Source organism: Liolophura sinensis, chromosome 8, assembly GCF_032854445.1.
Source record: "Liolophura sinensis isolate JHLJ2023 chromosome 8, CUHK_Ljap_v2, whole genome shotgun sequence".
Classification (NCBI taxonomy): domain Eukaryota; kingdom Metazoa; phylum Mollusca; class Polyplacophora; order Chitonida; family Chitonidae; genus Liolophura; species Liolophura sinensis.
Window position 1 is genome coordinate 53,175,580 of NC_088302.1, and position 26,102 is coordinate 53,201,681.

General features: G+C 39.6%; 3 protein-coding genes across 3 annotated transcripts; 1 reads left to right on the forward strand and 2 right to left on the reverse strand.

Annotated features, from left to right (window-relative positions):
• Positions 1-1,052: 1,052 nt before the first annotated feature.
• Positions 1,053-10,956, reverse strand: LOC135473913 (probable E3 ubiquitin-protein ligase MID2). The gene is made up of 7 exons (XM_064753845.1): positions 10,817-10,956; positions 7,548-8,124; positions 6,564-6,659; positions 4,350-4,583; positions 3,901-3,923; positions 3,021-3,202; positions 1,053-1,677 (listed from the first exon to the last, which is right to left on the reverse strand). Exons 2-7 carry the CDS (start codon positions 8,121-8,123, stop codon positions 1,658-1,660), a joined length of 1,131 nt encoding a protein of 376 aa, XP_064609915.1. The 5' UTR covers position 8,124; positions 10,817-10,956; the 3' UTR covers positions 1,053-1,657.
• A 2,094-nt stretch (positions 10,957-13,050) lies between these two features.
• Positions 13,051-17,942, reverse strand: LOC135473915 (uncharacterized). The gene is made up of 6 exons (XM_064753847.1): positions 17,811-17,942; positions 17,305-17,359; positions 17,114-17,164; positions 15,917-16,114; positions 15,216-15,348; positions 13,051-14,248 (listed from the first exon to the last, which is right to left on the reverse strand). The coding sequence occupies exons 1-6, from the start codon at positions 17,903-17,905 to the stop codon at positions 13,494-13,496; spliced, it is 1,287 nt and encodes a 428-aa protein (XP_064609917.1). The 5' UTR covers positions 17,906-17,942; the 3' UTR covers positions 13,051-13,493.
• A 213-nt stretch (positions 17,943-18,155) lies between these two features.
• Positions 18,156-25,778, forward strand: LOC135473039 (F-box only protein 22-like). The gene is made up of 5 exons (XM_064752819.1): positions 18,156-18,301; positions 21,178-21,310; positions 21,927-22,131; positions 22,584-22,953; positions 23,319-25,778. Exons 1-5 carry the CDS (start codon positions 18,156-18,158, stop codon positions 23,719-23,721), a joined length of 1,257 nt encoding a protein of 418 aa, XP_064608889.1. The 3' UTR covers positions 23,722-25,778.
• Positions 25,779-26,102: the final 324 nt, after the last annotated feature.

Sequence of the window (26,102 nt, forward strand, 5' to 3'; positions counted from 1 at the left end):
TATGACTTATTCACCATTTTCATCTTTTGCCGATCAATTTCATTGATGTTTTTTAAGATGGCTACAGAGCTGCCTGAACATGGAACCGAACTGGGTGTAGATATTGTGACTTTCAACAAAAATCTGGAGAAATCAGGGTCGAAGGTCAGGGCAGGCAACTCTGATCACCAGTGTGCCACATCCGGAGACGGGAATAAGGAGCCTGGGCAGGATGAGGCTGGAGGAGTGAGGGCTTCACGCAGGTAACCACGGACATTATCTGCACTTAGCCTATAACACATCCACGTACCAAATGTGTCACCTCTCGTAAATACCTCACCGCCCAGTGTCTACATAATAGGAACGAAAGTGGAACGGTTTTCTCTTAACTTTATAACGGATACATACTAGTCATACATTGTGCAGTCGACATTATATAGGCCTACATGTGCATGCACCTAATGACTGCGCTTTGTCGTATGACTAAAAGCTTCGTTCGCCGCACACGGTAAGGCATCGTACATGAATGAAAGAAATTATCACAGACATTAGATATTTGGCGCAGAGCCACAAAGGGCAAAAATTTACAGAAATGTTCACCGCAGGCGAGAATAACGTTATTAAGGTAAGTTTCATGAATGAATTTTTGCTTAGCAAATACCTCTTATGTGTGCCGGGCTTTAACCGGCTGATTATTTGCAGTTTTATTCATTTAAACATTAACCAATACTCGTCTCTATATCGCTAGGACACACGAAAGGTGAGGTCAATCAATTGTTTACACAGGGAATCTCTTGATTACCCAGCATTCATTATTCCTGAGGCCTTAGCGACAATGAATGGCCCATAGTGGGGCCTTTTGCGCAGCTTTATTTTCGTTGAAAACCTATATGTCTTCTACCAATGTCCAACACCTTGGCAAATTACGTCAGTGGTTCATAAAGCTGGCGGCCGTAAGAGAAAAATTAAATGGAGTTTGGCGTTAAACAACATGCAAATAAGAAAACAAAACAATGCAAGAGGAATTACACACTGCCTTTGACATGTATTGTAGTCGTATGTGAGGTGTAGGTGTAGTGAGGTCAACGGTAATATTAAAGAGGTCAAGGCATCTCCACGTATGCGGGAAATTCGAATTGTGGCATGAGCTTTCGACCATCTTGACAAAGACCACGGGATGAAGACCGAAAGCTCAGGTAACACCTAAAATTTACCCGGTACGTGAAGATGCCTTGACATCTCCGTTTTTACTAATGCAAGAGTAGTTTACCAATGTGTATATCTGAAATTCAGGCTCAGTTTGCAACATTTTTTTATTTTGCAACAGTAATTATGATACTGGGTACAGACTGCAGATGGTTACTAATCCGTGTGTTCGAATTACCTCCCTATACGCATGTACCACTTCTGAACACATGAAAAAACTTCTTCCTCGACGAAACTCATGATGGTACATGTATATCGCTGTAAGATTGACCATTTATTTCACGTGTTCACTGTAACCGTTAGTCACTGTCTGTCCCATGGTGACAGCATAGCACAGTGAACCCGCTGGATAAGTCCTATAATCTTGTTTCTATCTGTCCATTAAATTCAGATTAAATCTTTGACACGTTGTTGTAAATCTGCTCAATCCACCAACATCGACGGCCTTCATGTAAGCCTACATGAAGGTCATTCACTGCATTGTACATGTGGCTGAAACGAAACGATCGCTTATTATCGTATATCATCTTATGTATACAGTTACTGCAAAGTGATGTTATTATGCCTTAAAGAACAAATCATGAACAACTATATAATACACTTTTAGGTGTTACTTCAGCCTTTGTCCTTAAATATCAACGTTAAGCCATCTTTTCAAGGAAAACACTAAGTACGGGAACAAAAGCAAAGTACATACATGTAAGTATTTTCAAACCGATTGTTACACTGTATATACATTGCATTCATAAGAAAGTTAAGTTATGGATCAGATCCGAGTCTCAGTAGCGTTTATAGGGTTAGATGGATTAAATAATTCAGCTCAAATCGAAATTACCTTACGCTTTTTGAGGCAAAGCCATTATTCTTGCAGGCCGGAAATGATTATGCCACATGCGATCAACAACATCAAAGTTATTGAGTTAACAGTGTGGAATTTAAAACAACCCGTCTTCCAAAATTGAAATGTGCTTTTCTTTTCGTTAAGTGCTTCCTTCACCCATACACCTGCGGTTTCTCATACCTGGCTACTCGAGAAGTGGGTAACTTCCACGCTTCCTTCACCCATACACCTACGGTTTCTCGTATTTTAGCTACTGGAGAAGTGGGTGACTTCCAAGCTTCCTTCACCCATACACCTGCGGTTTCTCGTACTTAGCTACTGGAAAAGTGAGTGACATCCACTCTCCCTTGAGCCTTATACCTGTGGTTTCTCGTGCTTAGCTACTGGAGAAGTGGGTGACTACCACACCCCTTCAACCCATACACCTGCGGTTTCTCGCACTTAGATATCGGAGAAGTGGGTGACACCCACGCTCCCAACCCATACGCCTGTGTTTTCTCGTGCTTAGCTGCTGGAGAAGTGAATGACTTCCACGCTCTCTCAACCCATACACCTGTGGTTTCTCGTATTTTAGCTACTGGAGAAGTGGATGACTTACATGCTTCCTTCACCCATACACCTGCGGTTTCTCGTACTTAGCTATCGGAGAAGTGGATGACTTCCACGCTCCCTCAACCCATACATCTGCGGTTTCTCGTATTTTAGCTACTGGAGAAGTGGATGACTTCCACGCTTCCTCAACCCATACACCTGCAGTTTCTCGTTCTTAGCTACTGAAGAAGTGGGCGACTTCCACGCTTCCTCAACCCATACGCCTGTGGTTTCTCGTACTTAACTACTGGAGAAGTGGATGATTTCCACGCTTTCTCTACACATAAACCTGCCGTTTCTCGCATTTAGCTTCTGGAGATTACTGGACATGTACATTATTACTGCTGTAGCCATTTAAAAAATAATAATTACATTACATTACATTTCCATACGTTACACTCACAGTTGGCCAGCTGTCCGTCCTTGACCTTGATTGTGACGTGGTCGTCCTTCCGGATGTTATCGGAGATGGTGATCGTGTAAAACCCCCGCTGTATTATGTCTGAACAAATGTCTTCCGTCCGCAGAGAGACGTGGGAGGTGTTCCGTTCCGTTTGATGGGACAGTCGTATAGCCATGTCAAGTCTAAAATAGAAACAATCACGTAGAAAACACACTTTATGTACCCAGACCTAACTATCAAGTCTCACGGAATTTTCAGTGTTAATTTCATTGTCTCCAAAAAAATGAATTTATAAACGTAATACTTAGGTTAATGCAAGGTATTCTTCTCTATTAAATAAGCGACTTCATTTTTTCTGAATATATAGAGTCTGATCAAAATTCTGAAGATGCCGTACAGATATTTTTTAATCTTGCCCATGGTAAGGGTAATGCATATCTGAGCCAATTTACCTTAATATAAGCCTAAGTATTAACACTTTATCTGGTGGGTCACAAACACTCCCGATCGAAACACATCGGATCAGAATATCATTAAGAATATCATTAAACTGAATGGTTTACCAACTTCGGTATTACTTTCTCGCTAATTTCTCTACAGATGTCAATACTGCCGATGTGGCGTTAAGCCATAATCATTCATTCAGATGTCAATTCTGTTTGGAAGAGCTTTTAAATAAATTCCATAAGTCGTTACCTATCAGAGTAAAATGTAGATCAAACCCAATAAAAATGTTGTTGAACGCTAATGTGGCGTCACAAGCCTGGGAATCCTGGGAATCTGCTCCCCAGACTTTCCCGAAAGTCTTGAAGATAATATTTCAGTTCCCAGATACAATATACGTGTGTGAATATCCCATTCAGCAATGAGGGACACTTACCTCAATTTCAATGCCGGTGCAGTCTGCAAAAACAATCAGCACATTTGTGATTACACATCACGAGATATATGTCTTATATTATATTTTCAAAAAGCATTTCTGAGCGTAAGGCAGAGTGTTGCATAAATTAGAGAATTAGACGGCGTATATATTGCGGATGTTTTTCTTTGAGCCTGCAAGTGGACAGTGTTGATCGTATAGATCATTTATCTCCACTTTAGGGGCAAATGACAATCAAATGACTTAAATTAAAGAGGAACTGTTTCTCAAAACAACGTTAACGTGTGCTAAAACATACAGAGATGTTTTCTTACAAAAAAAATAAAATGAAACCAGTCTTTTTCAAATAGAGAGTTGCAGTGCCTTAAAACAGAGTTAAAATGAAACGGACTGTATTAAAACAGCGAGGAGCACTGTTCAGGCAGTTAATTTGAAACACAACGGATTACCTCTAGAAATTTTAGATGGTTACTCTCAGACAACGTTTCCGAGAGTAAAGTGAAGCAGCGTTCGTTATCCTCCACGCTGTTCCGTATTGCCAGAGAATTGCTGATGACTCGATTAGCAAAGTCCTCCATTTTTTGACCGGTTTTGTTCAGTATGGAGGATTTCCGCTCAGCGATGACGTCCATCAACTTGTCATGTGACTCGTTCACGTGACGTTGAAATTGGTTCACGATTCTCTACAGCACAAAGTGAAGAGTGCGATGGAATTGCTTTGTACATGGAAACTGACACCAGTTGATGTCTCATTGCGATACATGTGGAAACTGCCACTAGTTAATGCATCATTGTCTTGTATATGGAAACTGACACTAGTTAATGTGTTATTTTGTGTATTTGGAAACTTTCTCTAGTTAATCTGTTGTGTTGTATATGGAAACTGACACTTGTTAATCTGTTGTTGTGTTGTATATGGAAACTGACACTACTTAATGTGTCGCTGCGTTGTATATGGAAACTGACACTTCTTAATGTGTCGCTGCGTTGTATATGGAAACTGGCACTAGTTAATGTGCCATTGCGTTGTACATGTATAAGGAAAATGACACTAGTTAATGTATCATTGCGTTGTATGTGGAAACTGCCACTACTTAATGTTTCATTGTGATGTGTGTGGAAACTAACACTGGTTAATGTGTCATTGTGTTGTATGTGGAAACCGACATTAGATAATCTGTAGTTGTGTTGTATATGGAAACAGACACTAGTTAATCTGTCCTTGTGTTGTATGTGGAAACTGACACTAGTTAATCTCTTATTGTGTTGCATGTGGAAATTGACACTAGTTAATCTGTTAATGTGTTGTATATAGAGACTGACACTAGGTAATCTGTTATTGTGTTGTATGTGGAAACTGACACTAGTTAATCTATCATTGCGTTGCATATGGAAACTGACACTAGTTAATCTGTTGTTGTGTTGTATATGGAAACTGACACTAGTTAATCTCTTATTGTGTTGCATGTGGAAATTGACACTAGTTAATCTGTTAATGTGTTGTATATAGAGACTGACACTAGGTAATCTGTTATTGTGTTGTATGTGGAAACTGACACTAGTTAATCTATCATTGCGTTGCATATGGAAACTGACACTAGTTAATCTATCATTGCGTTGCATATGGAAACTGACACTAGTTAATCTGTTGTTGTGTTGTATATGGAAACTGACACTAGTTAATCTCTTATTGTGCTGTATATGAAACTGACACTAGTTAATCTCTTATTGTGCAGTATGTGGAAACTGACACTAGTCAATCTGTTATTGTGCTGTATATGGAAACTGACACTAGTTAATCTCTTATTGTGGTGTATGTGGAAATTGACACTAGTTAATCTGTCATTGCGTTGCATATGGACACTAGTTAATCTGTTGTTGTGTTGTATATGGAAACTGACACTAGTTAATATGTTATTGTGCTGTATGTCAGGCTAGAAAAGACATAATGGAAACTGACACTAGTTAATCTGTTATTGTACTGTATATGGAAACTGACACTCGGCAATCCGTTGTTGTGTTGTATGTGGAAACCGACACTGGTTAATTTGTCATTGTGTTGTATGTGGAAGCTGACACTAGTTAATCTGTCATTGTAAGGGAGTATTATGTATTTGGTTCCAGACAAAAACAAATTTTGCTACCCTATAATCCCCTGAGTGCTCGCGGGTTTGAATCTGGATCATGCTATATGTAACAGACCACCGTCGTAAATATGTTAAAGATTACCTCTGTCCATATGGACAAATACATTAAATATGTCATTGGCTACCTTTGATCATATTGCCCAGACCAGTGTCGTTATGTTACATGGTCAGTCACACAAAATAAAATATTTATTTATTTGGTTGTGATTTAACGCCATACTGAAGAATTTTTTCACCGGCACGATTCGTTATGACGACCAGTGTTGTGGGTGTCGGAAAATGAAATGCAAGGAGTATACATGTATTACCGATGTATATGACAACTTAGTGGCGAAATTTCTGTTGGGGAACAGTCTCCAGCGAACTGGATGCAAGGGCACAGAAGGGAGCGCCTTTTAGCACATCTTGCCACCAAGGACCCGAAAGCAATGTAAACATGAAGGGAAATTTTGAAACCACATTTCTCTGACCGATAGTGGGATTGAACTCACGTCTTGGCAATCCAGTTATGCCTACCTGTTGTGTTTTCAAGATATGATCCAACCTTCTCAAATCACCTTTGGATTTTGCCAATCTTGAATATAGATAATTGTATTTTCCTCGTATTTCCACCTGGGAAAAGCGACAATAAAGGATGATAATTAGAAATAATCACATTTATTTATTTATTTGATTGATTGGTGTTTTACGCCTTAATATTTCACCTATACGACGGCGGCCAGCATTATGGTGGGAGGAAACCGGGAAGTGCCCGGGGGAAACCCACGACCATCCGCAGGTTGCTGGCAGACCTTCCCACTTACGGCCGGAGAGGAAGACAGCATGAGTTGGACTTGAACTCAAAGCGACCGCATTGGTGAGAGGCTTCAGGGTCATTACGCTGCGCTAGCCCGACTGAGCCACGGAGGCCCCAGAAATAATCACGATGAATTTATGTAATAGTATTGCGCACATCGGTGTGTCCTCGTGCAATGTTTGCCCATGCGTCATTTCTGCGAGCCAGTGCATGAGCTAATGTCTGAGAAGATGCGTATGATGATATATCATGTGCGCATGCATGTGACTGTATTCATATATATGTATGTTTGCGTAAAACAATATAACGCTCTCTGCGTGAGATAATATCTGAATCTACAGATGTATTTGTTCACGTTTGGTAGTTGTATGCGTGCGTGAGGAATCACCTCATTTGCATGTATCTGACAGTATTTTGTTATGGGTGGGCGCGCCAGTGTTCCGTGCCTTTTAATATCTACGACGGTAAGCTATGGGTGGCGGGAGCCGGTCAGAGCCCGCATAATCCAAAACTCTTCCCCAGGTACTTGACAAACACCTTGACTTAAAGCCGAATCACCTGCATGACTATTCGAGGAAACTTCCTCCTTGGTCATGGACTGATCGACTGGTTTGAGAGTTACGCTTTATAGCAGTTAGCCACGCTTTTCTACTTGAATGGAGGCCAGTGAACACACAGTTATTTTGGCGTATGTAACTCAATACCTGTATGTGTTGGTAGGCAGTTTCCAGGTCGAGAAGGCGGTGTTGCTGATGTCTTCCGATCTTCTCACACACCAGACAGCTTGGCTTGTTGCAGTCCCGACAGTACAGGGACAACTTCTCCCCGTGAGCTGGGCACAGTTCCCCTGGGCTCTCCTCCAGGGAGAGGCGTGGTTCGGTCAGCTCGTGCTGCCCTAAGTTCCCCCGATTCGGGTGAAGCTGCTCTAAACAGGGTGCACAGTACGACAGCTTACACTGTAAGCAGCTCTTCACGGCATCTCGTGGTGGGATGGCTTCACAGACCAGACAGGGCACCCTTCTAAGTGCTGTCCGCTTTTCCAACAGCCGCAGGTGGGCGTGGTTCACAGGTAACCCTTTTACTCCCTCTGGGGGCAGTCTGGTGTGTGCATGGCAAGAAGGACACGTCAATATGGGACCCGGACGGTCCAGATGGTAGTCGTCTAGGCAGCCCAGACAAAATGTGTGCCCACAAGTGAGAAAGACAGGTGACCGTAACTGATCACGACAAATAAAACACGTCAGTTCCTCTCTCATGTCATTACCCATCCACGCTGCCATTCTGAAGGATTGAATAAATGAACAAATGAATAAACTGATGAATGACTGACTGACTGAATGAATGAATGAATGAATGAATGAATGAATGGACCATCGTCTAACACCGAAGTGTGAATCACATTAAGTTAAGCGAATGCAACTAGAGAGCTGGGTTTCAGAATTTTGCAACAATTACGCCTTTCTGATTATGCGTCTGTAACACAACAATATACAAAGATATTGCGAGGGTATGTAAATATCTATTAAGTAGACAGTGGACGCCTCTGAAACTTTATATTTGTACCTCTTTTATATAGCAGAGTTTTTGAAACACCCCTAAATAACAGAACTATAAAGATTTAAAGAAGCACAGTGTATAAAAATAACTGAGAAATTTTAATTTCTAGAAACTGAAACTGTGCATCGCAATATAAAATTACGCGAACCTGTCACCTAATGCGTAAACAGATAAGAAAGATGAAATTTAAAAAGTAGTAAAGAAAAAAAGATAAACCCTTTTCCACACTGCAAACTTTAGCTCACTTCAGTGGCAGCTAGTCCACAAGAGCGATGTGTTTTGCTTGTTGTCTTTGACAGGTGCTCCGATGAGGAAGTACAACAGAGACTTTGACAGGTGCTCCGATGAGGGAGAACAACAGAGACTTGGACAGGTGCTCCGATGAGGAAGTACAACAGAGACTTTGACAGGTGCTCCGATGAGGAAGTACAACAGAGACTTTGACAGGTGCTCCGATGAGGAAGTACAACAAAGACTTTGACAGGTGCTCAGATGAGGAAGTACAACAGAGACTTTGACAGGTGCTCCGATGAGGGAGTACAACAGAGACTTTGACAGGTGCTGCGATGAGGGAGTACAACAAAGACTTTGACAGGTGCTCCGATGAGGTAGTGCGACAGAGGCTTTGACAGGTGCTCCGATGAGGGAGTACAACAGAGACTTTGACAGGTGCTCCGATGTGGAAGTACAACAGAGACTTTGATACGTGCTCCGATGAGGAGTACAGCAGAGACTTTGACAGGTGCTCCGATGAGGGAGTACAACAGAGACTTTGACAGGTGCTCCGATGAGGAAGTACAACAGAGACTTTGACAGGTGCTCCGATGAGGAAGTACAACAGAGACTTTGACAAGTGCTCTGATGAGGGAGTACAAATAAGACTTTGACAGGTGCTCCGAAGAGGGAGTACAACAGAGATATCGGCATTGAGACTTGAATGTTACAATACCGAGTACCCGTACTGTGGTATTATCACCGAGCCGCTATCCATAAATTGCTGGTTGGGAAGCTAGCAGGAATGTGGCTCGATGATTACAAAATAAATCCAGAAGACAGTGTTGTAACACAACAACAACTATGTACAATTTATTAATGGTAGGATTATTCCAATACAACTGATTAAATAACATGAGATAGGCTCCCTAATGCTAGGCAGAACACACTCTGGATTTGCAGTGTACGAGTGCACAAACCTACTAATGTGACAGTAAGTTCCTATCTGCCTTACCAAGTTAAGGTAAGGCCTTAGACTAAATCAAACATCTCAATCAAACAAATCACCTGTTCTCTTACTCACTTGACAAGTACCTGACACGCTCTGTCTTGCTAGACAGGCAGATGAAAGGGAGTTACGGGATTAGAGTATCAAAACGTCTGCCGGCCCAGGCTGTGAGATTAATAAACAATAGGTCTACTAGTCCAAGCCAAATCAGGTGCATGGCCTGGCTCATCGGCAGACCTATCAGTGGGCTGACACACAATTACCAGATTATTGCAAGGGACATAGTAAATACAATGTTGACATTAAGACAATATGACACAGATCCCATATGTCATGTTATACGATCCCATACGTTATGTCAGATGATGACATAAGTTGGCCCGTTTGCTGCATCGTCAAAGGTTATGTTGTTGACCAAAAAGCCTATTGCTCTCTGAAATAAGCACCTCCTATGCATCTCCATTGGAGTTAAAAGAGCCACAGATAACTCTGATGGTGAACCTTATATTTGGACCTTTTTCTGGACAACAGTCTCCTCTCACGTGACATGGCAAAAGGGGTAACCTTTATTTATTTAGTAATATACCAAAGGGACCAGTCTACGGAGTATATATTTGCAAGATCCTCTGTAAAATGTGTTCTTTTAAAATTCATGACCTTCCCTAGAATATCCAACGTCTTCTGTGCATCGCTGAAAACTGCTGACTGCTTCTCTTTTACATGTTACCAGCTGAATTTACTATTTACATATACATGTACTAGTATATTGAATATTTATTTCATACTTCTCTGGGAACTGGTGTTCGTGGTTGTTTTGGAAATGAGTCTCGAGAGTGTGTACGATATAACATTCTCCCGTGGTCTCCCGTGGAGTATAGTATACATCGTAATTGTGCATTAAAGTGAGATGCGACATTAAGGAGCCTATGCATGGATTTTAGCAGCCTGAGTGTGCTATATCTGTGTATATGAAATTTATAGCTAGCTGCTTGAATAAGTCCAATGAAAGTTTTAGAACGTGTATTGCGATCCATTTGGACACGCGGTGGTCAGCCATGATGTAATTCATTGACAACTTTTCTAATGAAATAAGCAAACATTCTGTCTAACTCTACATAATTTACTTTTTTTCCTGGTTTTGAATTTGACTCTGTAAAAAGAGAAAAAGTTGAAATACATAGACTGCATACTTACGTGACTAATCAGAGTGATGATTTCTAAACCAGTGTGTATGACAGCGTTCACATCTAACATACAGCCTTAGCTATGCCAATGTCATACTCAGAATCTTCAATGGTAAAATAGTCCAACTAGGCCTGAACAACCCGCAAATGTGTCATCGCCAAATGCAATGCCTATATAAAGACAAATATTATGTTCTTTCCACGAATGTCTAAGACTGTACTGACATCCCGTGATTTTCACTGATGGGACACATATAGACTACATATAGACTACAAGCAAAAGTTTCGTATTCTATTGAACCTATCGTGTTACATGATGAGCTCAACAGATACCCGTCTGTCCTCAGATCGGATGTCACCAAGACAATGACTACGATGTATATGGGTGGGATTTAATGTGCGTGATAACCATTTCGACTAAGGCAAACAAGACACTTAATATGCAGTCATGTAGATAGGTACCATACGTAGCATAATGGGTTGACAACCTAGGCCCCCCTATATTAGCACAATTTATTTATTTATTAGAAAAGTTGCTTATTAACGCCATACTAACAAAAAAATTCACTTATACAAAGGCGATTATGTGGATGGAGGACAAATCAACCATCAACCTTGCTGACGAACTTTCCCACGTGACAATATATTCACACCATATTGATGGAAGACAAGTCGCCTTGATTAACAAACGTTATACTGCGCAAACAGACCCACACATGCACACGGGCGCAGTAAACTAGTAGTGACAGTGAGCTGTCCCTGCCCAAAACTATCTGAACAGAAAAACAATCCTCGAATCAAATTCAATTCACGCTCCTTTGTCCCTCTAATAAAAACTTTGAGAGATAATAAAATAAATCAAAACTTTATTTTATTTCTTTGCATTTACGCCGGCTGTCTGGTTTAGTGGATCAGGAAGACGAGGGGAGAATTCACGTACATACATAGGCTATAAATGACGTAAAATTTCGACGATCACAAAGCTGTTTATTTTGTTTCTGAGAGCTCTATTGACCTTTGAACAGTAGGATATCCTACTAGAGAAATGTATGATAAATCCTCAAAAGCAATATTTTATATTTATTTTGGGTGAAATTGCAGGTTATTTTCCGTACTTGATCATGTATAATCTACGTAGCAGAACTTCACAAACTCTACGGATAAGGTAATGGGAGATGAATTAGAACGTGTGACCTCGTTTTTTGTCCAGAAATCTTTAATACTATGATATTTTCACAACCTCAGATTCTAGACGCCTTGGTTCAATCTTAAAACCGGTCATATCACACATTAAAAGAAAAAACATTACCAGACCACATTTATATTTGAATCGATAAAGTATCCAATATAAAGTTTAATAAGCGTACTATTTTGCTTTTGTGATCTTACGAAACTGAGATATTTGAGCTCTTGTTCGAAAGGGCCGCCATGTTATCAGTTTTAACCAATCAGGTGCGAGTTATTTCTCTAAACCGAGAACACAGCTGTGTCCGCTCACGTCAACCGATCCATGTTTTGCCTGCTAACAGTATGAGCGCGTGGTACGAATGGCGCGGCATCGTGTTTTCGGTTTCTCCACATTAAAAGTTTATTTATAGTTACCAAGCATGTGAGAACAAAATGGCTGTGGCCGTAAAGGTCTCTTTCCATCCATCTACCGAAATAAATAAGGTAAAATTAATTGATTTCTTTTATTTCAACAAGGGCCATCAACGCATATGGTATCCTCCCGATTCCGTTATCATCTAAATGAGATGATTTTTCTACCATTGTTCTTTATACGACTTAGTGCTTCTAAAAAGAAGATGGTATAAAAATTAAACCGAATGCCTATCATATCTCAAATTTGATGACATTAGGAAAATCTCAAGCGACCCATGAACCTCTTTTCTAAGGTTATATTTAATAAAACTAAAGTGTGCCTTGAGATAGAAACTCCGTATTTTCATCAAAGGTAGTGTATTAACAGGTACCTGCTTAACAATGGGTTTAGTAATAACCTTGTACATAACATGGAAGCCGTATGGTTGCTGATTAATTCAATAAATGAAATATTGATATTTACTGAAGGAAAATTCCCCTTCTGACGTGACCAACACCTGGCAGAAACTAGTTTACAGCTGTATGGTTTAAAGTTCACAAACCAATACGGGATAACAGTGAATAAACTGAGATCTAAATGATACTGAAGAAAGAACTGATACAGAGAAAATTGATTTTAGTCAAAAATAATTTAATGGGTAGTCCTGATAGGTACTGTGGTTTATTTAAACATGTCAGTTTCTCTAAGAGCCCAAAAACATAGAAAACTGCATCTTAAATTACTTGCATAATATTGACTTGATTGATCCCATTTGTGTGGTCCAGCACTTGAGATTACATTACTTTTACCATCAATGTCAGTTTCGTGGCCTCATCTGGAGAAAAAAAAACTGCTGGTTTTAGGTTTCAAGAACACTGGGTAGCATACATAAACCAATAAGTCCCTTTCTTACACTTGACCACCAAGGCCATACAGAATTTGTACCATCTCCAGGAATATCAGTACCTCTCGCCTACTGTATGGTGCATAACTGTTGGATTTAGGAAGGAATACTACCCATCGCTGGAGCATGGCAGGCAAGTGAGCGACCGGTGTACACATTAAACACCTGATCCTGACGAAAACTCTCCAGTAAGAGATCAGATTACATATCACAGTCACTGTCAATAAAAGTGTTCAGTTTTGTCCCTGGTTTGTCATCAACATCAACAATATCCATCCTTTGTTTCAGAGCAAACTTTTTCTTCCGCTTGGCTGTCAGTGAGTTGGTCTTTGGTTCAGTATCACTGTTCCAGTTGTCCATATGTAGAGGTTTCATCCTGCTTGAGGGTGGGGGTTTGCCCTGGATGTGGCTCGCAGGGGCACTACACACCTTCTCCTGTTCCAACTGCAGACAACTATCTGAATCAGCCAGACCAACAGACAGGCCTGAGACTGTGCTGCTAGATGATATTGGTCTGTCTTTCCTGTATTCTGAGTGGTCGTGAGATTCACCTGGTGACCCTAGCCCTGAGTCTCGGCTCTGACCAGACGATCCTCGACCTTTATCCTTCATCTCAGAACTAGGTTTACCTGTACCATTCTGTCTTTTCCCTTTGTTTTGCCTCTGAACAATTTTCATTTCTGCCATTAGTGATTTCAGTTCTGTCATGTCAACATCTTCCTTTTCCTTCTGGTTGACACAATTAATGTGGTCAGCTTTGTTCTTGGATGATTTTTGCAAAGTTTTGATAGCTTGGTCTCGCTCGCACAGCATCTTCTCCAACTCCTCAATCCTGTCACTTTGTTCATTCAGCTCTTGTGACAGTTCCAGTACTAACTTAGAACGTCCGTCCTCCTGGGAGTTAGACTCAGCAAAATGAGATTTCGCTCCTTGTGTTCCACATTTATGCAGCTTTTCTATTAAATATAAAACAAATCAAATGAAAAAGTATTAGTGAGAAAATCAAAACTGTTTTACTATTTTTTATTGGTGAAAGATCTGATGTTCATAGTTAATAACATTAAACAATCTAGTCTGAGTACAAGCTCAACTGCCAGACTAAAAGATTGATATACAATGCCATGTGACAGACATAAGGTGTAGCTATTCACCATTCTATATTCACAGTGAAGAATGTCAATGAGTTTCATAAGCTGATACATATATGCGTTCTTCATATTTCCAATTTTATTCTACAAGATCGAACCACCATTCTTTTTGACGTCACGATGCTCATACATTTTGATGCAATGACTTCAGATTGCAGGCATGCATATTATCTACCTACATTAATGACGTTAAATTTCTGGTCTGTGCAAAATGTGAAGAAAAAAAACGCAAATAAATCTTGTCATTACAACACATAGAAAATATAACATTCTTCAAAGATGGAAAAAAATAAATAAAATCAAATGCACCAAATTTTGTTCTAAAATTCTGTCCCTCATACCATTTGCTTATGACTTACAAATTATTAGAAAGAAATCATTTTATTTTCTGTGAATACAAAGCATTTGATTTTTTCAAAGTGATTTTTAGGCCATTGAATCCCTATGTAGACAGTCCTGTCAATACAGTTAAATGTGGGGCCTCTGTGGCTCAGGTGGTTAGCGCGCTAGCGCAGCGTAATGACCCAGGAGTCTCTCACCAATGTGGTTGCTGTGAGTTCAAGTCCAACTCATGCTGGCTTCCTCTCCGGCCGTACGTGGGAAGGTCCACCAGCAACCTGTGGATGGTTGTGGGTTTCCCCCAGGCTGTGCCCGCTTTCCTCCCACCTTAACACTGGCCGCTGTCGCATAAGTGAAATATTCTTGAGTATGGTGTAAAACACCAATCAAATAAATAAATAAATACAGTTAAATGTATGCCTACAGACTGACTTACCATGAAGACTTGAATTCTCTTCTGTTAAGCGATTAATGACATCCTTCAACTCAAGCAAATGTATAGAAGTTTCTTGTTTTGCCTCTGCTAATCGCATTGATAGAAATCTGACCTTTTTCTTATGCTTGACTCGCTACAACAAAACCAATATCAGGCTTTAAGGATGTGCATCACTACAATAAAGATATTCAGTTCACACAAAACTTTTAACATTACTATTTTTATACTGAATTTAAAATCAGTAAGGTTTCTATCCAAACTTGTAAATTATGACGTTCATGTGCTACATGTATAATCCATAGAGGGTGCAAACCTGAATAACTGGTATAAAGCAAGCTACACACATGGGCCCAAACCTACTGAGGTTTCTGCTGTGCTGCAGCAGCACCTACATAAAACAGTTGGGTATTACCTGGCTGTTTTATTACCTTATATTTTCAACTGTTTCACATGTTTTAAGGAAAACTTTGATTTATCTACCTTAATATTGTTTGGTTATGGTGATAATGTATGTCTTGTTGATATTTGCCAATATCAGGGCTTCATGGGAAAATATTTTTTTTTTCCTCAAGGCACGCGAATCTCCATAAAATATCCTTGAAACCCCACTAGATACCAACAAAAGGTTGTATAAATACCCACTATCAGGTGACCAGAGCTTTCCTGTGAGTATACCCACATATTATGAGGTGAGGACTTACCAGCTTAGTGAGCTCTTCGTGACCAGAAGCTGTTTCATGCTCTAACTGCCTGATGTACTGATCTTTGGCATGTAACGTTTCTTCACAATTGCTCTTCTGGCTGGCCAGCTGGTGCTGCGTGTTAAGGTACTCTATCTGACCTTCTAGTAAGTGGATACGGTCCAGTAAGTCAAGCTTCTCACTTTCTGTGGCTGCTAACTGAAAGCAAAGTAGGGTACACCCATTGCAATAAGCAATTAAGAGTAATAAGCCTGATCATAATCTGTTGACTTTGAACAGAACAGCAGAATTTAGGGCAATGGTTAGTTAAGACCTAATATTTTCTGCACACATTAGTCAAGTCCATGATGACTATTTGACAGCACTGGATAACAGGTATAACGCTTAACTCAGCTGACAAATATCAAGAAACAAGGTTTATTTATGTAGTCAGCTAAACCGATAATGATACAATGTATGATAGTTTGTGTGTTCTTATAAATATATCTGCAACTCCCAAACATTAACACAAATATTCTTCATAATTAGATTTTGCATATTTGAAAATAACAGTGTTTGCCACCATGCATGCATAAGCCCTCTTGTTGTTGGATAAGAAACATATAGTAGGTACATGTGTCAACCCTAATGCCAAAAAAAAATATGTGCATAAAAATATATATTGTGATTGAACCAATCCACAAAGAGAATACAGAAGGGTACTTTAATTTTTTTCTGCTGTCACAGTATAGTGTTTTTATTTATTTACTTGATTGTTTTTTTTTACACCAAACTAAAGAACAGATAGTGCTTTTAAAGTAAGCTTGAAAATTAATTATGCACAATATCAACATTTTACTTCTGCAGTGCAATCGAAACAGAGAGCTATACTGATCCCTTTTTGTTGTAAGCTATTTAGCTGGTCATTTTACAATAACCACAACTGGTGTTGGTTTAGAGTCTTAACACAAATCCAACCCATCCATGTACAAAGTACCAACAGGGCAATGTGAACAAAGAGGAAAAAAACAAAAACTTAAAAATGGTACATAGTCAAGTATTGGAGATGGCAAAAAACTACAGTTACCTCAAAACAAAACCTGTTTTATGTTTATGGTGACCAATCCATATTCTCTGACTAAAATATATTTCTAATTCTAAAGTTCAAATCTTGCAACTGCCAAGTCCATGCTCCTATGCTATACGTATATGACATACCTGTTTCTTAAGATCTGCCAGCATCTGTTTTTGTTCTGCTGCATCACCATTCTGAAACAAATGTATAATGGAAAGATGCCTTTTACTAAGATGACTTCCATTCTAAGGGTAGCAGGGCCTCAGTTGTTCATTAGATGATTGCAAAAAATAATGGAGGAATCTGTAAAACTTCATGTTAAAACCTTACTGACCTTTGTTTTATCACAGTCCTCAGTGCATGGAGATAAAGGTCTTTGAACCTTTTGCCTGAAAAGGAAAAAAAAGACTCATTAGATTAGTGTGCCTTTCGTGTTAAATCCTATATTAAAATGGAAAAAACATAAACGTTTCTAGTCCTTTATACCTACACCGTTTTGTACCTATATCAATTTGTACCCTTGACATTTCATACTCAAGACGCATCAAAGACGGTAGCGGTACTTATTTTGTCCTTGTAGTGAATCTGGGATTAAGATAGGCGTCTATCTTGACCCCAGATTGAATGCACTGAATATATAACGTCTAATCGTGTTTAAGACATTTAACATTTGTACGCAAAAATGGATAAACAATCGAAGATCTGGAAAATGCAGAGCGAGAGAAATCAATCTTAATAAGAGATTCGCAAAAAACAATAACAAGTACTTGCTGTACAACAACAACATCATCAACAACACACGTTTAGGTTTATTTCGACATTTCTTAGTTTATCCCGTACCTTTCTATGGACTTTCCCTTTATTTCTGTATCGTTATTGCGGTTTGAACTCTGGATCTGAATATTTTTTACAGAACTACTGGCTCCAGCACCCATTTTATCACTCTATTTGATCGTCTTCATAGCACAAGTCCCTCGCTGGTGGCAGCCATGATGCATTTTAGCATCGTCGGTTGTCCAGGTAACGACGAAAGGTTACTGTAAAAAGTGTGAAAAATTCTCAACAGACATAATGAAACAATTTGGCATGGCACTTATCCGTGTGTATTGTTATACGAAAAATAAATAAAGCGAATTATTTTTCGAAAATATTGATCATGTGATCAAAACAGACAAAATGGCGGAAATGACAGAGGGACGCGTGGGGAGTTCAGCGAACAACACTGACGATATTTCGGACATATCAGCAGTGGTGTTGGCTGGAAACTTCCCACTGGTTGTTAAGCACATTCTCTCTTTTTTGCCCGCTAAACAGTTGAACACTGCTGCTAGGTTGGTATTATAAATTAAATTTTGTAGGACACATGCGATGTGTGCCGCGAAATCTTTCTCAGTTTCTGACCTCGACATTGTTTATGTGACTGGCGTGCTTGACGGTACAGGCCTTTGGCTTGTGAATAGACTGATTTCCCTTTTTTTTTTTAGCAACGGTTACCCGTCCTCAGCTTTACTGTGGTGTTCTCACTGACATCTAGTCCGAGATTGCTCTGACGTTGGGTTCGACAAAATTTTGTTTGGCCAAAGATGACCGCAAACAAACTTCAGGGCATGCTCCATTTGATGCAGTTGCACAGGCGCTTTGTCGCTACGTCTCAGACAAAAATTACTAGTACCCATCAAATAAGTCCCAGTCGCCCTAAGGTTTTTAAACAAAGCGCACTCTGACGAAGGTTTGAGGCCATGTTTGCCAAACGAAAGTTAGCCAAATTTAACATCATCAGAAACTGTCATCGTAGAAGAGAAAATGAAACGAAAGACTTGACCCGAAAACAATGTAGCCCAATATCTATTGTTTGAAGTTGCCACACAAATGCACCACCCCCACCGTGGCCAGTTCTTGGCAGTAGTTTGCTTGCATGCAGATGTCATACAGTTTATACCTCTAAGTGAATTAGGGGCCTCCGTGGCTCAGTCGATTAGCGCACTAGCGCAGCGTAGTGACCCAGAAGCCTCTCACCAATGTGGTCGCTGTGAGTTCAAGACCAGCTCATGCTGGATTCCTCTCCGTCCGTATGTGGGAAGGTCTGCCTACAACCTGCGGATGGTCGTGGGTTTCCCCCGGGCTGTGCGCGGTTTCCACCCACCATAATGCTGGCCGCCGTCGTATAAGTGAAATATTCTTGAGTACGGCGTAAAACACCAATCAAATAAATAAATCAAATCTAAGTGAATCAACCAGGCAAAAGTAACAATGGAGAGTGATAATATAAACATTCTTGTGTTGAACTAAGTTGCAAGAGGTCCTCAAGCTGGCTTGTAGACTAGACTGCTTCAGTGGCCAAATGGTTAGACGATCCACCTCAAAGTCAGGAGACCTAGGATCAAAGCCAGGTCGAGTCATACTAAAGACTTTAAAAGTGGTACTTGTGGCTGCCTCACTTGGAGCTCAGCACTGAGAGGTTAGAGCAAGGAAACATGACTGGTTGGCCAGGTGTGAGTATAATGTGGCTGAGTGAGGTATTATGTCTGGTGTCTTCCACATGATACTTCTTTGATAGGAGCACTTTGGCGGCATGGGATCGCCCTGCAGCAAGAAGACATAACACATACACGCACGCCTAATGACTCCTCGTCATCATATGAAAAATTGTTAAACTGAAAGATAGTTCCTGACTAATGTTTATGTTCACTAAAAGACTACCATTCAAAGTATCTCAAACCGGCATTATCTCCATTACCAAGGGCAAGGTGATGCCATGTTTACTCTAGCTCTCTACTGTTGAAGGTATTTCTCACATAATAGTCTAAGCAGAGCTTAGATAAAAGTTGTGGACTTCGGCAATGAAGGTTCAAATGATACATATAGTTTTCTCAGAAATTGGATATACTGGAAAAATATTTCTTACACTGCTTGAACTGTTGACATAGTAGGCCTACTATTTCACTTTCATGGGACTCCAGAACTCCTTATTTAAATAGCGTAGCTGAAGGTTTACGCCCATGGTATTCCTGGTTCAGGTCGTAGCCTCCTGAGGGGTTGTACTGGTGATCTTGACCCTATTAAATGTTTCCAAAATTACAATAGGACTGTTATACAACTAGATTTATGCTCAATTCTGAAACAAATGGAAATAAATCTAAGCACCTCTAAGACTGATCTAGGCATTCAACTGTCACTGGATTTTATGCTTCAGTTTTGTAGTGCTTGCTTCTAAGATGAGAGCAGTGCTGACCTAGTTATCGTGGACATCAGAGAAAGCACCTCAGCTTGAATACTGTGTTTCAGTATTTTACTGTATTTTATGAAAGAAAACAGAAAAAATATCCCTTGTATAGGAGAAAGACGAATGAGTAAATTTAAATTCTTCAGTTGTCATAAATTCAAAGAAAAAGAATTATATCATAAGATTTAATTGGTTGAAAGAATTGTCCTGTGAGATGCCTCCTTCTCATTCCCATACACCTTGAGTATCCCTGTATGAATTTTGCACTCACCCTGATATTTGTTATTTGGAAACTGCTGACTAAACGCTAAAATGAATGACAAAAAATGTATGTGGGGAGATGAATGCAGTTTGGGCCGAGACGGTATATGCTACTGTCTGCCTTAATTTATAATACCATTGTTGAATTGTTGTAAATTAACTGATTTTGCATCTATGTCGGTGCCTAAATGATACAGTCCTGTCCCACAACGCTTTGTGAAATAGCCCTTCTGCTTCGTGTAACTAAATCCTTGTGAACGAGCTCAAAATGATGTCCTATGCAGTAGTTCTGTGTTATCATATGTCACTTCAAAGAGTGAATGGGTAAAGGCTACGTCAGAGCTTAGGCCACACAATCTGATTAGCAAGATGTTTGATTGGATAAAGTTTTCAACATGGTCGCTTAAACTTACACCAGCCATTTGTGCAGTATTGTTGTTTTGTTCTACATGTTAGTTGGTGAAATCACATTAAAGTAATAAAGTATGATACTTTTTACAAAGCTTGAGTATCCTGCCTTTGATTGATATATGTTGTAGCGAGGTGATGTCTTGTCCTTTAAGTACGACATTAAACCCCCAGCATACATACATATTAATATGGCATGTTCATTTAATCAAAGAAACTGAGAAGCCTATCAGTACTGAGCATGGTACATGTACATTAAAGACACCACAGAACTGATTCTGGTTTATCAGTACATTTTCTTGTTTATTCCAACAGGGTATGTAAACAGTGGAGTCAGCTGGCAAAAGAGATTCGAGAGTGTCGACGCAGCCTAGCCTGGTTTATGGCAATACCTGATGAAGAAGAAGACAGCACAAGCTTAGCAGATAAAATCAAAATATTTTTGGATGTGAGTATATGGTTATATCTGACCTTATCAGGTTTTGGATTGTTTCATTGACATGATTTGGATTGTTGCATTGACAGGTTTTGTGGTCATTTGAAATGTTAAATCTCAGCTTTGTTTTGGAAGAGTAAATTGATCCATTTAATTCAGTGGGAAAATACGTAGATATTCCGTTAGATCCACTGACTTGATGAGCTGTCAGGTGAGATCTGTGTATAAATGTGTATAATGCTTGTTCCAGAATTATGCTAATTGCATCAGCTCGTCACATGACTGATACAAAAATCTGTGTTTAGATTTCAGATTTAGATTTTGTTTTTAATGCATGCCAACAACATTGCTTTAAATTATCAAACATGCTAAATGTACATAGTGCAACATTTACATTGTATACCTCGTGTAGATTTTTTTTTTGCCATGACCCTTCTTGGTTTTCTAATTACAATTTCTAAGTGGTGAACAAGTAGACTTATGTCTTGTTGGGTTTTGTTATGTTTTTAGCATAATTAAAAACCAGTTAACACACAGCCATCAAGATTGCTGAATAAACACTGTGGTACTTTGTGTAATTTTGCGGGGATTTTGTGTGATTTTGGAGGGATTTTGTGTGATTTTGCAGGGATTGTGGTCAGAGCCGCACACAGTGGTGGCTTTTATGAGCTCTGCATTGTACGAGGAACAGCTGGTATTACCTAACCAGACAGGCCGTCGACAACACTGCAGCCGAGCCGCCAAGTGTGTTAAGGTGGAACTGGAGCAGTACATCGAGGAAAAACTGCCCAGCCAGTGTAGCCTGTTTGGGTCAGCTGCAGACGGTGCGGTCGGTGGGTCCACCCTTACATAAAGTAACATTAATGGACATGTTTTACGTGTACAATATACAGTGTATTTGAAACCATTCTTAGAACCGTTATATGTAACGAAAAAATAGGAGTGAACGGCGGTCTAGTTGTTCAGGCTCGAATCCGATCTTGGTCAGAGTACTTGTACATTCTCGTCTTTTGTTTTTTTGTGTTATCTGAATGACGTCAAGTAGTCTGTGATACTGATGTGGCCATTTGTGCAGTCTAGAATTCATTGAAAAACATTTATCTTCCATCAGCATCATGGGTGTATCTGTGTGTGGGAAAGTTTGTAAGTGACTTGTCAGAGGTTGGTGGTTTAACATTTACATTCCGGTTTCCTCCAAAATACAGGACATGGTGATTATTCCAGCTATAGATTTTGATGGCGAATACATGTACTGAAGTATTCTGTTATCACGTTTGTTTCTCAGGTACAGAATGGAGGAGTACAAGGAGTGTAGAAGTGGAAGGCGAGAAGGCGTTGACCATGTTATTGTTACCACACCTTCCTGGACTTGACATCCTCTCCTTCACCATGGACATTTACTCCTCCGAGACAAACTGGCACATGGCAATAGACGAGCTAGAGTCGCGCGATGTGGACATCACCACGATAAGTGGCATTCCACCTGACAAAAACGTCAGGGCCGTCTTGTTTTTCTGTGATGAACCGTTCTGCCCCCCAGAAATTGGGCACAGCATTCTGAATAAGTATAAGGATGCAATAGTGGCTGGTGGTTATGTGGATAACTTAGTGGTGAAACCTAAACCCAAATCCTCAGACACTTCTTCCGAGGACAGGTGCGTAGATCAGCATATTGTTCTGGATGAATGTTTACTCAACATTACAAGTGTATTATAGACTGCTTTAGGCTGACAGTAAATGTGAAAGGTTTGACAAGTTTTTCGATCCTCTTTGTCAAGTGACTGACCACTTTTGTTTCTGTTTTTGTATATAGTGGAATATTTAGATATTGGGACCCAGTCAGTTATACTGTTTACCCATTTACCCGTGACCACCCATTCAGTGAGATTGTATAAAAGGCAGAGGCTTTGAAACTGGAGTAGTTCTTAATGACCTATTTTTTCAGTTTTATAGTGGTTTAATTGCATATAATTTTTTCTGGATACCTTTTAATCAGGTGTTCTCTGCTCTCTGTTTACAGTTTTCCAACTATACTTTGTCTTGCATTTTGTGGTGACAATTTGCGAGTATGGTCTGTGATAATTCGAGAGTCTGTGAGTAATGCAGAGGATGCTGAGAAACAGATTCGGCAGCTGAAGACGTCAGAGGTGTCAGAAGAGAAGAGTTTCGCATTCATGTTTGCCTGTGTGGGAAGAGGTGAAGGCCTGTATTTACAACGCAATGTGGAATCAGATGCCTTCCATAAAGTCTTCCCTAGAACTCCGTTATTTGGCTTCTTCGGCAATGGTGAGATAGGGTTCAACTCTTTACCAGGGGCTGTCAGTTCAGGACATAAGAGTAACATTGAGAGCAAAGGGGAGAGAATTCTTCCCAAACTTTACCACGCGTACACCACCATCATTTGCTTGTTTTCTGTTGTTTGATATGAAGATTATAAAAGGAGATTGATGTGAGGAAAGTCTGCATCTTTCAGCTGATGTTGAATCAGGGGAGAAGTCCTTTCTATCGTGTGGTGTGACTTAAGTTAACAGGAACTGTTACCCAGTGCTATCACACCTCAAACATAGAATGTGACGTATACTCTAATGCTCAGACAGTACATCTAAACAAGAAAAGCACCATGGCTGGGGTTCAATTCCTGCCTTGCTAACATGGGTGGTGTATAAATGCCAACTCAGGCATCTGTCAAGTGTAAACGCAGAGACAGCCTTCCTTTAAATGTTGCCATCCGGAAGCCTTGTGTTAATAGCCTGATGTTTCCGTTCCAACTGAAGTAGGCCACCTTTCCAGATTGGACAGTCAAACTATGTGCTGCGCAGGCTCTGTCCACTCTCTCCACACTGACTAGAATGCAGCCCATGACAAAGCTGAAATGCTGTGCCAGACACTCTTGTTTGATATTGACAAACTATATTTGCTATTACACTGCGAAGGGAAAAAACCCTTTGTGGCTTGAATACTATTAAAATATCAGTCAAGGCCCACTTAAATTCTTTAATCTCTCTTGATTGTTAAGAGTTTAGTGTGAGTCACTGTTCATTTACAGCTAGTTAATTAAGGCATGGTTGATGCTTGGTCTCTATTTAAAGCTGCGCTAACGCATTGGGAATCATCCTATACGATATGTGGAAAATAGTGGGGAAAATTTCTGTACGCTGCAGATGAGAAACATTGATATAGCTGCTGAAAACACTAACTAGCAACAGTGAAGGATTCAGTTATGCATTTTACTTGGTACATTCCATTTTAGATTATGACTTATTAATGATAGACTTATTGACTATGAATCTTGTAATGATATGCATATAGGTTTATGTAGGACTTGCCATATCGCCTCAAACCAAATAGTTCAACAATTTTGTTCATTTCTAGCTTGATTAGAAACAACTTTCTAATCTAATGAAATCATGAACTATGTGGAAACATTTTTTTAGTCTACAAATGAGAATCATTTGTGTCTGGTGGCCTAATGTAAGAACAAGAGAGATCCTGTTTTGATTCTCCTGTAAAAAACATTTTCCTTTTTCTGAATTTTTTCACCATGGCGAAACTATTTGCTGTGTTTGATCAATGCATGCTCTCAGCAGACATGGCTTTATGAGGTACATACCTTTATACTGTTAATTTAGTGTATTGTTTTTTTTTTAATATTAAAAGGAAGTGGAGGGTTCAGTTGGTCCTTAGCCCAATAGTTTGGCTCTCCTTTCATTTACAATAAAGTGGAGCATTTATAAGTGTGAAACCATTGGTATATCTTCAACCTGTTCAGACATGTAGGTCTATGCATCAAGTATCATGTATGTTAATTTAAAATGTCAGACTTAATTAACCAGTTACTTAAGCTGTGGAGAGTTTGCAAACCTGTGTTATTGTCAGATGAAAAGGTGCAACATACAGTGAGGAATAATTTCAAGAAAGGACTTCATCTTTGTTAAGAGTGTAATTTTTAAAATCTGTAGGCCTGAAATATTGCTCAAAGTGTTTAATATGGCTTTAGATGTATTTTTGCATATAGGAAACAAGCGAAGGCCTTCTGAATGATGTAGACCCTTCCTCTGTTCCATTTTGATGTTCCTGGGATGAAAAATTCCCATAGGCCTATGGTGTTAAATAAATTAATTAAATAAAATAAATTGAACCTGTAACATGTAGTTTTTTAACATTGTTTTAGAATAAAACTCTGTTGAATTGTAACATTTTATTTGGTCTGTAATCTCTCGTAATTGAGTCCCCTGTGTTTTAATGCAGACTGGACTTATTCAAGGAGATCTGATTTATCAAGTAACAATAATGAATACTACCCATGCAGTCAACTTACAGTAAGGTCTGTTTACAATTTATTATTAGATAATTGCTTTAGAGGATGCTTTGCTTGATTAATCAATGCTTGGGCTTGTGTGCACTAATTCTGAGTGATTACACTTACAGGTACATGTATATGACAGCCATAAGCTTGGTATTTGGCACCTTGTTATTGTGTAGTGGAATTTTGGTAATAAAAATTTCACAAAATACACATTTTTGTTTGAATTCATCAATTTCACTTTTAAGAAGTCATTATCATAATGACTACTAGTACGGTACATGTAAACCTACCTTGTGTGCTTCAATAAATGTACCATACCAGTACCTTAAATTCAGCTTTTATAGGTAGGGCATAGCCTGGACTTGTCTATCTAGCACACCAGTTAATCGGAATTATTTCTGTATCCCTTGAAGTATCAGCATAGGGATATACATGTACTTTATATATAATAAAGCTGAAATTCTATAAGCGGGGGGGGGGGGGGGGGTGCAGGTGCTG